This window comes from Mus caroli, unplaced genomic scaffold (genome assembly GCF_978045245.1).
Source record: "Mus caroli unplaced genomic scaffold, Mus_caroli_1 scaffold_7, whole genome shotgun sequence".
In the NCBI taxonomy this organism is placed as follows: Eukaryota; Metazoa; Chordata; class Mammalia; order Rodentia; family Muridae; genus Mus; species Mus caroli.
Genome location: NW_028227262.1, coordinates 114,742,759 through 114,756,183, shown reverse-complemented (window position 1 = coordinate 114,756,183; position 13,425 = coordinate 114,742,759). Strand labels below are relative to the sequence as shown.

Here is a 13,425-nt window from a genome sequence, read left to right as displayed (position 1 = left end):
ATAGATGAAAATATTAATATCCAAGGAGTGAAGTTAATTTTAAAATGTCATACTACTTGTTAATGTCAGATATGGTGACCTAATTTAACTCACTTGTTTATTAACCCAATATTCATAAATTTAATTACACATTTATTCTTACTATTGGACTCACACTATGTACGAGGCGCACTGCCTGAGTCCTAGGAGCAGAGCAGTGAAAACAATGAGTCAGATAACCTATCCCTGTGTCTTCCTATATCCTAGCTTTGAGAGTGACACAACAAATAGGTAAAATCTATGACTCCATAGATGAGGATAGATGCCTAAGGAAGCAATTACAGAGTGTCTATGGAGATCGCAGTTTGCATGAGCTTACTAAAGAAAGAGATGACACATAAGAAGAAAGTTGGGGAATAAGCTTTTCACTGTGTGACAGATAACTGCAAAACACTAGCAATTTATAGTAAGCCTTTATTTTCTCATTCTTGGGATCTGAAGATTGACTTTGATAAGAATGATAAGGTCTATGGTGTTGTTTTCAGAATTCAGATTTAGTTCTATTAAATAATATGGTTTTTATTTCCTTCAACTAGAGAGTGCCCAGTGTAAAACCCCCATGATGAAAGCCCCTAGTATAAAAAGAATGGTTGTACAATATCAGCCCATTGACAGCCACGCTTTCTCCAGCAACCATCTTTCGATCTTATTATAACCACGTCATAGACCATCTTCACTAACATTCCACTAGGCACAGTAAGTCACATAGCCAGACACGCTCAACATCAAGAGAATGGAGAGATATTCCACTTTTCATGAGAGGTTCTACAGGGTTTCATAGCAAAGGCTAGGGGTTCATAACCCTACTACAGAGGACAAAACGTTTAGAAGCAGTGGTTTAGCTTTCCACAGTTCACCTCTAGGCCACAGTGATTAACTTCCTGCTAAATAAATGGTAAATTTATTAATATTTGTACCCTTTCCAAAATACCCAGAGTCTCATCCAGGCATGGTTATTGGTCCCCCCTCATCATGACCTTCACCAGGCCTGGATCAGAACCTGTAAAATAAGGCAAGTTTTTAACATACACCCACAATAATGGAACAGAAATTATAATAGACTTACCATTTTAGAATGAAGAATGGGTAGTACATTAACAGTCATAGAACCAAAATAATTCTGGGTTTGCCTGCATGTGTTCTGGGGATCAAAACCAAAGCTGCGGGCATGCTATGCAAGAACCACAAGTTTTTTATTGTGCAGATATGGAGTAATCTCTGCTCCTGGGGATAGGAAACAATTCTAAAACCCCAATTACTTTTTCATAGAATCTTGTGTTTGCTTTGCTTATATCTAGTGTGCTCAGCTGTGGTGAGTGGGAAGGAATGGGGCACTATGCCAATTCCTAGGAAGTGAGTCTCAAATGTCTGTATTTATATTGTCTTTGATATGGTCATTGAATACTAATTTAAAATACTCTTTTACCAGGCAAGAAACAAGAAAAAGTATCTGAAAACAAAGAGGGAAAGAAATGCCATCCTAGCAAACTGCCAGAATAACACGCAAGAGGTAAATCTTGATTAATGGAAGAGAGTGTTTTAAATGAGAATGTAAGAGAGGGGACAGTCACATGTTCTCATTTTTCCTCAGAAAAAAATTAAATAGAACTTTGGTCATATTATTTGCTGTTTACAAAACTCAAACGATCCTTGACAGGTGAGAGGCAGGTATTATTAATATGCCATGTTGAATTTCATTTATATTTACTCTTTTGAAATTATTTGAGAATGCTTACAAAAATGCATCCATTATATTAAAAAGAAAATTGAAAAAATAACAAGAAAATCTAAAAGTACACGAATGAATGAAAGTAAATGGTGCTGAGAGATGAACTAAGCAGCAAAGTGTGCAGTAAACTGGGAAGACTCCTTAACAAAGAGTGCAGATGATTAACAGTTAATGATTAGCAACCATTAACAGTCTAAGGGTGCATAGGAGATGAGAAAGAACCTGTTCAAAACTCCTCAGATTCATCGCAAATAGCAAGTCTGTGAATCCAAACTGTCCTTGTCCCACTCCTAGCTCAGAAAGACAGAATATTCTGCAGAATACTGCAGCCCAAGAAAATAAGTGGTACCTCTCCCACAGCTACCAGAGATATCTTCCTAGGAGGAACAAGGCATGGCTAATCTTGCCTCCAGTTAACTAAGGCCAAGTTCAAGGTGAGTGCAGAGAAAAGGACAAACAATCCTGCTACTCAAACCTAAGTCTTTGGCTAGAGCTTTTATCTTGGTGCTGTACCACTCAATACCTGGGCCCTGATCATTCTTGCCTTAGCTTGTACCATATCAATTTAGGTAAGGGAGAGGCACTTGAAGACCTGAAGCTACTGTAGCCAGGCTTCATTTAGAAGAGTCCCACTGTCTCCAGCCCCAGATCCAGAACTAAGACTTGCATCTTTTGCCTTGAGAGAGAACCAAGCAGTACAACAGATAACATCCTAATCTCTTCCCAAAGAATTTACTCCATTTGTGACAGAGGATATAGAAAGTTAAATCTTATTAAATTCTTAAAACCTGAGCAAATGTGGTAAAAAGAAATTGGGCAGAGATTGGGAGAGGTTGATTAGAAACACATTCTAAACTGTATCCTGGCTACTTTGTAGGAGAACTGGGGCGACAGCTGGGAGGAGCCCTGAAGAACTCAGAACAGACCTCACACACAGTTTCTAGACCTGCCCATTCAAAGGAGATTTTTTTTAAGAATTCACCTGAAGAGCAAACTGTGCCCCTGGCAGGGTTGAAAACATGAGAGCAATCAACCAAAAAGTAGTGGGGGTTGGACAACTCTATGTAGTCAGAGGAGACGCCCCCAGCCAGCTCTTCAACCTCACAAGTTTTATTTTCACCTTTTCTTCATTTCCATAGTTAGTGGCTGTAAAAGTAACTTTTATTTGCTTGATATAATTGTAGTCTCAGAGGCTTAGTGCTGAATAAACTCACCCTTTCTAGTTCTTTCTGAACTCTTGCTGTCTGGTTCAACTCAGCTGTTCTGGCTCAAACTCTTCTCCAAACCGACTGATTCAATTTGGCTCCTCTTGACTTCTCACTGAATTCCTGCTTGGCCTCAAACTTACTCTGGCACTTTGTTCTAATCTCCTTATTCTCTGGCTTCAACTGCCTCAGCTGACCTGCTCTGAACTGCATGAACTCATGAATGAACTCAACTCCACTGCACTGACTCCCAACTCACTGACTCTCCCTGTGCTTCTCTTTCCTGACTGCTCTCCTGAGATCTGGGTGTATCCTATCTCTGACTCATTCTGTCAAATCTTTCTCTGATTCACCACTTTATCTGCCCCTCAATTAGACAACATTGGTTGGGATTAAAGTTGTGTACTAAAGGATTCCAACAGGAGGATTAAAAGTGTATAGTGTGTCTGTATTCTAGCCAGATCACAAAGATCTAGGTCTTTAGATGTGATCTCTTATCAGAGTAGCCATGCTGCTGGATTAAAATTTCTCTAGAAGTGTCAATATCTGTTGCCAATTATATATGCAAAGAAATAGATTTTGTGTTTTAATTATTTGGTATATTGTGTTCTATTGTGTGTTGTTTTATATTATTTCTCTTGTTTTGTTGAGAGAAGGTTTTGTTTTCTGTTGGCCAGGCTGCACTCAGAGCTCTAGAATCATAGATGCTAGCATTAACTTTACTTTAATAATCTAGTGTTACTGAACTATAATGCACTGCATGCTGTCAAATGTCTTTCACTATCTTTCCTTTCCTCTTTTCTTTTAGAAAAGTCTTTATAATGTTAAGCAAAAAAAACAAACAAACAAACAAACAAAAACAAAAACACCTTGGAAATGTCAAAACTGGTTTTGGTCAATTTGTAGATTATTCAAGGTTCACAGTCAAAAGTCCAGTGCGTATCTCTTAGGCCAGGCCAGATTTGCATTTCTTCTCAAAAGAGAAAATGATTTGTTTATGGTTTCCATTGTTTTATTAGAGATCTTTATAAAGTTCAAGAAAATATTCTCTTAACAATATTATCTTTTATATATAAGCACAGTTCTGAAATTTATTGGTAGTTTTTCACATATATATATGTATGTATGTATGTATGTATATATATATATATATATATATATATATATATATATATATACTTGAAAGACTCCGAGAGGAGCCCCTCACTCAGGCCTCGTATCAATAGCAGACACCTAAGAACTCACGAGAGACCAAGCTTGATGCAAACCACATGAGGATTTATTCGGGGAAAGCCAGAGCTCTGGGGATGACTCATATCTCACGTGGGGGTAGAGAAGTCAACCACGAGGGGAAAGGGGTCTCAGTTTTTATAGGCCCTCAGGGGCGAAAGGAGAAGGGGGGATTAGGGGATTTCCAGATCTAAACAATGTCTATTCTCAAGAAATGGGTATGGGAGGGGTACAAGGAAAGAGTCTGGTGCAGGTGCAGCAACTCAGGATTGGCCCAGCTGTGGTTGCTGGGGAGATTTTCCAACTCTTCCCCAGCAACCAATATCACAAACACCTGGCAATGGGCTTCATCAGTGGTCACACACATGGGTTCAAGGAACGGTCAAAACATTGGCAGACACAAGGGTTCAAGGAGTGACCAAAGCATTGTGCACCTCTATTTTTCTAAATCAGTGAAGCTAGTTCTGCTAGCAATGAAATCTATTTTGCCAATTTCAGGGCTTCTATGACCTTTTACATTTGTCAGGATCTTTCATACTCTTTTATCTCATGCTCTCAAATTCTAGTTTAAGTAATTCTAATTTAACATTTTTTCTCTTCGTTATGATACATTAGTTCTGTGTAAGAAATAAAACTTTTTAGTAGTGAAAAAATATTGGCTTTTTCTTGATATTTATTGTTGCAAGAGAGTAGTGTTGCTAACAACACCAGAAGTTTGGATTTATGAAACAATTTGCCCATTTTAAACCTATAAAAATAAGAAATGTTTGTTAAACATTCATATCATAATCATATAAGAAACATACCCCAGTTTCATGTTTATAATATGTTATGTTTTCTTTCTAATTCTCTATTCCTATAGGTTTATGGCAAAGAACATTTACTCCAAAGACACGAAGAATCAAATTCTGATGGGAACGGTAAATTTCTGTTTTACCTTCTCATAAACAATTAGTTTATTCAACAACACTCATTTTATGCCATAACTTTGAGGTTGACGCTGTGCTTGGTGTCAAAGATACAAAGATGTATATAAGGGCTGCCAAGATGGCTCAACAAACATAGGTGCTTGGCACACATGCCTAGCAACTTGAGTTTCATCCCTGGGACTCAGGTGAAAAGGAGAAGGAGAAAATCAATTACACAAAGTTATCTCTGACCTCCACACACTCAGTAACATGTACTGCCCCATACACACACGTCAAGTATGCAAACATGACACAATAATAATAGTAAGTAAATATATATATATGTGTGTGTGTGTGTGTGTGTGTGTGTGTGTATATATATATACACACACACACATTTTTTTTTTGGTTTTTCGAGACAGGGTTTCTCTGTATAGCTCTGGCTGTCCTCAAACTCACTTTGTAGACCAGGCTGGTCTTGAACTCAGAAATCCACCTGCCTCTGCTTCCCAAGTGCTGGGATTAAAGGCGTGTGCCACCATGCCCAGCTAGTAAATATATTTTTATAAAAAAGAAATATATGATATCAGTTCTTCCTTTTAGGAGCATATTTTTTTTCTTTTTCATTATTTATTTATTTACATCCCAACTGCTGCTCCCCTCCCCAGTCACACACACACACACACACACACACACACACAGAGAGAGAGAGAGAGAGAGAGAGAGAGAGAGAGAGAGTTCTTCCCTCCATTTCACTCCCTTCACCTCTGAACAGGTGCCCAGCACTCTGGGGCATAAAGTCTCTATACAATTAGGCCCATACTCTCCCACTTAGACCAGAAAAGGCAGCCTCTGCTCTCTATATATGCTGGCACCTTGGATCAACCAGTGTATGCTCTTTTCTTGGTGGCTTAGTCTCTGAGAGCTCCCATGGACCCAGCTTAGTTGACACTTTTGGTCTTCCTATGGGGTTGCCATCTCTTTCAGTTCCTTCAATCCTTGCCCTAACTCCTCCATAGGAGTCCCTGACCTCCATCCCATGCTTGGCTGTGGCTCTCTGCATCTGTCTCAGTCTGCTGCTGGGTAGAGGCTCTCAGAGGACAGCCATGCCAGGATCCCATCTGCAGCACAACATAGCATCAGTAATAGTGTGAGAATTGGTGCCTGCCCATGAAATGGATCCCAGGTTGGGCCATTCCTTCAGCTCTACTTTTGTCCCTGCATTTCTTTTAGACAGGAGCAATTTGGGGTCAAAAGTTTTATAGGTGTGTTGGTGTCCCCATTCCTCTACTGGGAGTCCTGTCTGGCTACTGGAGGTGGTCTCTTCAGGTTCCATATCCCCTCTTTCAGGCATTTCAGCTAAGGTCACTGCATTGAGTCCTGGGAGTCTTCCTTATTCCGGATCTCTGGGACTTTCTAGAGGTTCCCCTGCCCACCTCCACTCCCAGCAGCTGCATATTTCAATTCATACTGCTGGGATCTAGGCCTCTCTCATCTCTCTCCATACCTGATCCTGCTTCCCTCTTCTCCTCCCCCTCCCCTCTACCATCCAATTCCCTCCCTCCCTCTGCCTTCCATAACTATTTTGTTCTCCCTTCTAAATGACACTTGGGCCTTCCTTCTTGTTTAACTTCTTTGAGCCTAAGGGTTGTGTCATGGGTATTCTGTACTTTTTAGCTAATATCCACTTGTCAGTGACTACATGCTATATATGTCCTTTGGGGTCTGAATACCTTTTTCTAGTTCCATCTACTTGCCTACAAAATCCATGCTGGTATTGTTTTTAATAGCTGAACAGTATTTTATTGTATAAATGAACCATATTTTCTGTATCCATTCTTTGGTTGAGGGATATCTGGGTTGCTTCCAGTTTCTGGCTATTACGAATAAGGCTGCTATGAACATGGAGCACATGTCCTTGTGGTATGATGGAGCATCTTTTGGGTATATGCCCATGAGTGATATAGCTGGGTCTTCAGGAAGAGCTATTTCCATTTTTCTGAGAAACCACCAGATTGATTTCCAGAGTGGTCGTACAAGTTTTCAATCTAACCAGCAATGAAGGAGTGTTCCTCTTTCTCCACATCCTCTCCAGCATTTGCTGTGACTTGAGTTTTTGATTTTAGCCATTTCAATTCATATAAAATGGAACCTCAGAGTTGTTTTGATTTGTATTTTCCTGATGACTAAGGACTTAGAACATTGCTTTAAGTGCTTCTTGTACATTCGAGATTCCTCTATTGAGAATTCTGTTTAGTTCTGTACTCCATTTTTTAATTGGGTTATATTTTTGGAGTCTAACTTCTTGAATAATTTATATATTTTTAAAATTATCCCTCTGTGGGATGTAGGCTTAGTGAAGCTCTTTTCCCAGTCTGTAGGCTGCTGTTTTGTCATATTGATAGTGTCCTTTGCCTTACAGAAGCTTTTAAGTTTAAAGAGGTCCCATTTATCTTATGAATTGTTGATCTTAGAACCTGAGCCATTGGTGTTCTGGTCAGGAAATTTTCTCCCATGCTAATGTATTCAAGGCTATTCCCCACTTTTTCTTCGATTAGATTCTAGTGTATCTGGTATTATATTGAGGACCTTGATCCACTTAGACTTAAGCTTTATACAGGGTGATAAATATGGATCAATTTGCATTCTTCTACATGTAGACTGACAATTAGAGCAGCACCATTTGTTGTTTTTCCCCATGGTATGGTTTTGGCTTCTTTGTCAAAAATCAAGTGTCTATAGCTGTGTAGGTTTATATCTGGGTCTTTGAATCGATTCCAATGATCAACCTGTCTGTTTCTGTACCAATACCATATAGTTTCCTATCACTATTGATCTGTAGTACAGCTTGAGGTCAGGAATGGAGATACCTCTAGAAGTTCTTTTATTGTTCATAATTATTTTGACTATCCTGGATTTTGGGTTCTTCCAGATGAAATTGAGAATTTCTCTTTCAAGATCTGTTTAAAAAAATGTATTGGGATTTTGATGGGAATTGAATTGAATCTGTACATTGTTTCTAGTAAGATGGCCATTTTCACTAAGTTAATCCTACCAATCCATGAGCTTGGGAGATCTTTTCATCTTCTGATATCTTCTCCAGTTTCTTTCTTCAGGGACTTGAAGTTCTTATCATACAGGTCTTTTATTTGCTTGGTTAGAGATACACCGAGATATTTTATATTATTTATGGCTATTGTGAAAGGTGGTGTTTCCCTGTTTTCTTTCTCAGCCCCTTTATCATTTGTATAAACTAGGGCTACTGATTTTTTTCTTTGACTTAACTTTATATCCTGCCACTTTTGCTGAAGTTGTTTGTCAGCAATGAGAGTTCTCTGGTAGAATTTTGGGGATTACATAAGTATATGACATCTGCAAATAATGATACTTTGACTTCTCCCTTTCCAATTTATATCCCCTTGATCTCCTTTAGTTGTCTTGGTACTCTGGCGAGAACTTAAAGTACTATATTGAATAGATAGGGAGAGAGTAGGCAGCCTTGCCTTGTCCCTGATTTTAGTGGGATTGCTTCAAGTTTCTCTCCATTTAATTGATGTTGGCTATTGGCTTAATGTATATTGCTTTTGTTTAAGTATGTGCGTACATACAACAATAAATGTAGTCTGAGGGTGTGCAAAGGAAAACACAGTGGGGGTTATAAGTTTCTACATAAATTGTACTAATTTCACTAGAAGAATTTTAAGAGGTAAAATCTGATGACAGGCCTTCAAGATAAGATCTGAGTAAAAAGAACTATGATGTTGGCTGTGAACACATAGATGCCTTTCTTTCCATAATAATAAATTGTCTGAAATTTTAAAAATATATATAAAGTAAAAATAATATTTTAAAATTTCTGTCTGTATGTAAACTTCACATGTTAATGAATGATATAATTGTGTTATTTTGCATGTTTCTTTTTCATTTAAAATTAGAGTATTTTATAATCATTTTTTCATGTGAATCAATGGCAGCAAAATATTTTACTTTGTACAAAGAAATCTTAATTTGTATAGGTAAGCCCACTGTTTAACTTTTTCTAACTTTCCTTTATTGCAAACAACATGAAAATCTATCCATTTGTATATATACTTGTTTCTTTCTAATAAATTCCCAGAGAAGCAATTCTTGTCCCAAAGGTATAAATACTTGAACTACAACAAACATGTAAATATTTGAAGATGTCATATGTTAATTTCATTGAGTTAAACTACAATTCACACAGTATGTGCGCTTTTCATTGTGAAAGGAGTTACAAACTTGGAACTGTACATAACCATGCTTTCCATTTGTCATGCTCCTGTGCCGTCTTCTCCAGATCCAAGGATAGATGCTCCAGATGTTTATGTGGCTCACTGTTTCAGAAGACCGTTGCCTAGCCAAGGCGTGGGTGAGTAAAGCGGGCTCAGAAATGGGATCACCTACAATCTGAATATGTGCAATAACAGTCATCTTTATGTACCATTAAGCTCTATTTTAAAGAAGAAGAAGATGGTCTAGTAAAAAGAGAGAAAAGAGGGAGATAAAATTGTGCTTACGGTACTGAATATATATTACTGTCAGCACTGCCCTCCCTTTTATGCTTAGGGTGCCAGCATTCACCCTACCAAACATTTTGGAGCATAATTTTTGGCTTTTTTACAGATCTGGAAATGTATAGAAAAAGCCAACTGAAATGATATTGCTTATACATGAACTTGTTTTTAATTTTGTATTAACTGTCATTTGACCTTTTCTCATATGTGTGAGAATATGGAATAGAATATGGAGTGTAAAAAATAAATAAAAAATGAAAAACAAAAGAGAGGGTAGGTGCTGAAAGCTACACACACACACACACATACACACACACACACACATATGTGCGCTTTTCATTGTGAAAGGAGTTACTCATATGTGTGACAAATGGAAAGCATGGTTATGTACAGTTCCAAGTTTGTAACTCCTTTCACAATGAAAAGCACACATGTGTGTGTGTGTGTGTGTGTGTGTGTAGCTTTCAGCACCTACCCTCTCTTTTGTTTTTTATTTTTTATTTATTTTTTACACTCCATATTCTATTCCCCACCCCTCATCCACCCTCTGACTGCTCCATATCCTCACCTTCCCCACCCACCCAAACCCCCACCACATCTGACTTCTAAACTCCCTGGGGCCTCCAGTCTCCTAGAGGTTAGGTGTATCATCTCTGAATGAACACAGACCTGGAAGTCCTCTACTGTATGTGTGTTGGGGGCCTCATATCAGCTGGTGTATGCTGGCTGTTTGGTGGTCCAGTGTTTGAGAGATCTCAAGGGTCCAGATTAATTGAGACTGTTGGTCCTCCTACAGAATGGCCCTTCTCCTCAGCTTCTTTCAGCCTTCCCCAATTCAACAACAGGGGTCAGATGCTTCTGTCCATTGTTTGGGTGCAAATATCTGCATCTGACTCTTTCAGCTGCTTGTTGGGTCATTCGGAGGGCAGTCATGATAGGACCCTTTTTGTGAGCACTCCACAGCCTCAGTAATAGCATCAAGCCTTGGAGCCTCCCCTTGAGCTGGATCCCACTTGGTCCTGTTGCTGGACCTTCTTTTCCTCAGGCTCCTCTCCATTTCCATCCCTGTAATTCTTTCAGACAGAAACAATTATGGGTCAGGGATGTGACTGGGGTGGCAACACCATCCCTCATTTGCTATCCTGGCTTGCTGCTGGAGGAAGTGACCTCTATAAGTTCCCTCTCTCTACTGTTGGGCATTTCATCTAAGGTCCCTCCCTCCCTTTGAGTCCTGGGAGTCTCTTACCTCCTAGGTCTCTGGTGTACTCTGGGGGGTCCTATTTCCCAACCTCCTATTTCCTGAAGTTGCCTGTTTCCATTCTTTCTACTGGCCCTCAAGGCTTCAGTCCTTTTCCCTCACCCTATACCAGATCAGGTTCTCCTCTTCCCCCACTTCCCCTCTGTCTTAGTTAGGGTTTTGCTGCTGTGAACAGATACCATGACCAAGGCAAGTCTTATAAAAACAACATTTAATTGGGGCTGGCTTAGAGGTTCAGAGGTTTAGTCCATTATCATCAAGGTGGGAGCATGGCAGTATCCAGGCAGGAATGGTGCAGGAAGAGCTGAGAGTTCTATGTCTTCATCCAAAGGCTACTAGTGGAAGACTGACTCCTAGGCAACTAGGGTGAGGGTCTTAAGCCCACACCCACAGAGGCACACCTACTCCAACCAGGTCACATCTCCAAATGGTGCCACTCCCTGGCCCAAGAATATACAAACCATCACACCCTCCCATCAGCTTTCCCCAGCACCATTAGTCCCCCTCTTTCCTGCATTCACATCTTTCTGTTTTGTTTTGTGACTCATTAAGGTTAACTGGAGCTGCCTTTGTGACCATAGAGTTACAACTATCCATTAGAGGTACACAAATGGGTACACAAATGAAGACAGTGACTGAATGAGTGACTCACTTCCCAGAAGTTATCAGTAACCAACAGCTCAAGAGAGAGGGATAGGAGGGATAGGGTCATGACCGTTGGTTGACATGAATCTGTTCCTTATAAGTTTTATACCACCACAAAGAGAACAGAATATCTACCTCATTATCTAACGTTTGCATCTACATCTCATCAATCCTAAGGCACAGAAAAACTTGGAGAATACTCTAGTCTTAGCCATAATTCATTAGGCCTAATTCATCAGGCACATACAACTTTGACTACACTTGGTATTATTAATTGCAATACAAGTCACCCCATTGCTACAGAGCTTCAGCAATGAAGCAACTATTGTGAAGCAGTTTCCTGTCAAGGATCTTGAAAAGATAAGGAGTACCATCCCAGTGCCAGCTTGACCCATGCATCCCTAAAGAGAGAAGGCTAAATGACTATGTTGTTTTACTGGCAAATAGAGGAGTATGCCTGGCTAGTTATGGAGAGAGATGGCCAAAAATAGAGCCCAGGTGTACATGATTGCTCTGAGGGCAGAAGTGGAATCTCTCGAGTAAGCTGGCTGGCTTAAGTAGATGAATTCAGGAAGGTCTGAGTTCAGGTGAGAGACTTTTACAAAACAATCAAGGAAGACAGGACATCAACCTCTGACTTCTACATGCGCATGCATGCACGTGCGCACACACATACACACACACACACATTATAAGATATGGAAAGACTCAAGAGAGGACATGGTACAACATGTAGAAACTAATTCAAGGTTAAGTGTCAAGGAAGACAAACTGGAGTAGAATTGGTTTGCACACTAAAATGGACTAGGAGACAGATCTGCTCTCACATACATCCACAGTTAAACCTTTGAACTCTGTTTGAAAAACAACTACCCCCTCCATGAAGCTGATCTTAGGACTTGGCATACTTCAGATTCTTAAAGCATTTAAGTTTATTACATTCTACTGACATTGTGTACAATGGACCCCTTCCCCCAAATTACCCGGAGAATGAGACATGTCCAATACACTTTTTATAAGACAGTTTAAGTTATCCAGTGCCTATTATACTTGCAGAACAAATACTTTCAAACCTCTCATGCAGCTTAAAACTATAAATATAGCTATCATTTTGTAAAACCTCAAAGCACTTAACTATAGACTGCTAGATTATGTCCCAGGTGGCCATCCTCACTTTGACCTGAATAAATCCTTTGCTCTCACACTTGGTATGTCTTCCTATGCCTGTTAAGTTGACAGAGACATCCTAAAGGAAAAGAAAAGTAAAAGCACACAGGTAGAATGAAGCTCAAGAATCTGAGATTAGGTAAACAAAAACTAAATCAAATGATAATATTTTCATCTTCCCTCAAAACAACAATGTGCAATCAAAAGGCTAGGTGGTGAAATCACTTGCATATTACATGAGCATATTACATGCTGGTCTCCTACAGGGAGAGTTTGCAGTTAGCCTAAGCTAACCATGTAAGACCATATAACTCTTACAAAAGAGTTAAAAGTCTGTATCAGAGAGCATTGTTATAAAAGTAATTTTATCACTATACCCTAATTAACTTGTTCTGCTATGGTTGTTAACTGTGATTGTTACTATCAACTAGTTCTATTATTATTTTCTTTAAATAATAAGATATCTATAATGGTGAAAATATGTAATAATATATAATTTAGACTCCAATTTTTATATTAAAATATGTATATAATAGTTATGTATTATACCTTATAGTTTACTCTGATCTGATACGTGTGCATCGTAAATCAGCCCTCTAAAACACTGACCACATGGGTATGTATGGCACATCCTTCACAAGTTGTGGAGGTGGTTTTGCTTTTTGCTGATGGTGGTTGCTGTTGTTTCTTCCTCCTTTTTTTCCTCTCT

At 39.1% G+C, this 13,425-nt stretch overlaps 1 protein-coding gene across 4 annotated transcripts in view; it reads left to right on the top strand.

Annotated features, from left to right (window-relative positions):
* The window catches only part of Agbl3 (AGBL carboxypeptidase 3), an 87,852-nt gene that overhangs the window by 47,118 nt on the left and 27,309 nt on the right, over nt 1–13,425 (top strand). For all 4 annotated transcript variants that reach the window (XM_029478388.1, XM_085840740.1, XM_021164428.3 and 1 more), the window contains 3 exons: nt 1,469–1,549; nt 5,066–5,123; nt 9,430–9,501. In XM_029478388.1, coding sequence (XP_029334248.1) covers nt 1,469–1,549; nt 5,066–5,123; nt 9,430–9,501 — 211 coding nt within the window. The remainder of the gene's footprint in view (nt 1–1,468; nt 1,550–5,065; nt 5,124–9,429; nt 9,502–13,425) is intronic.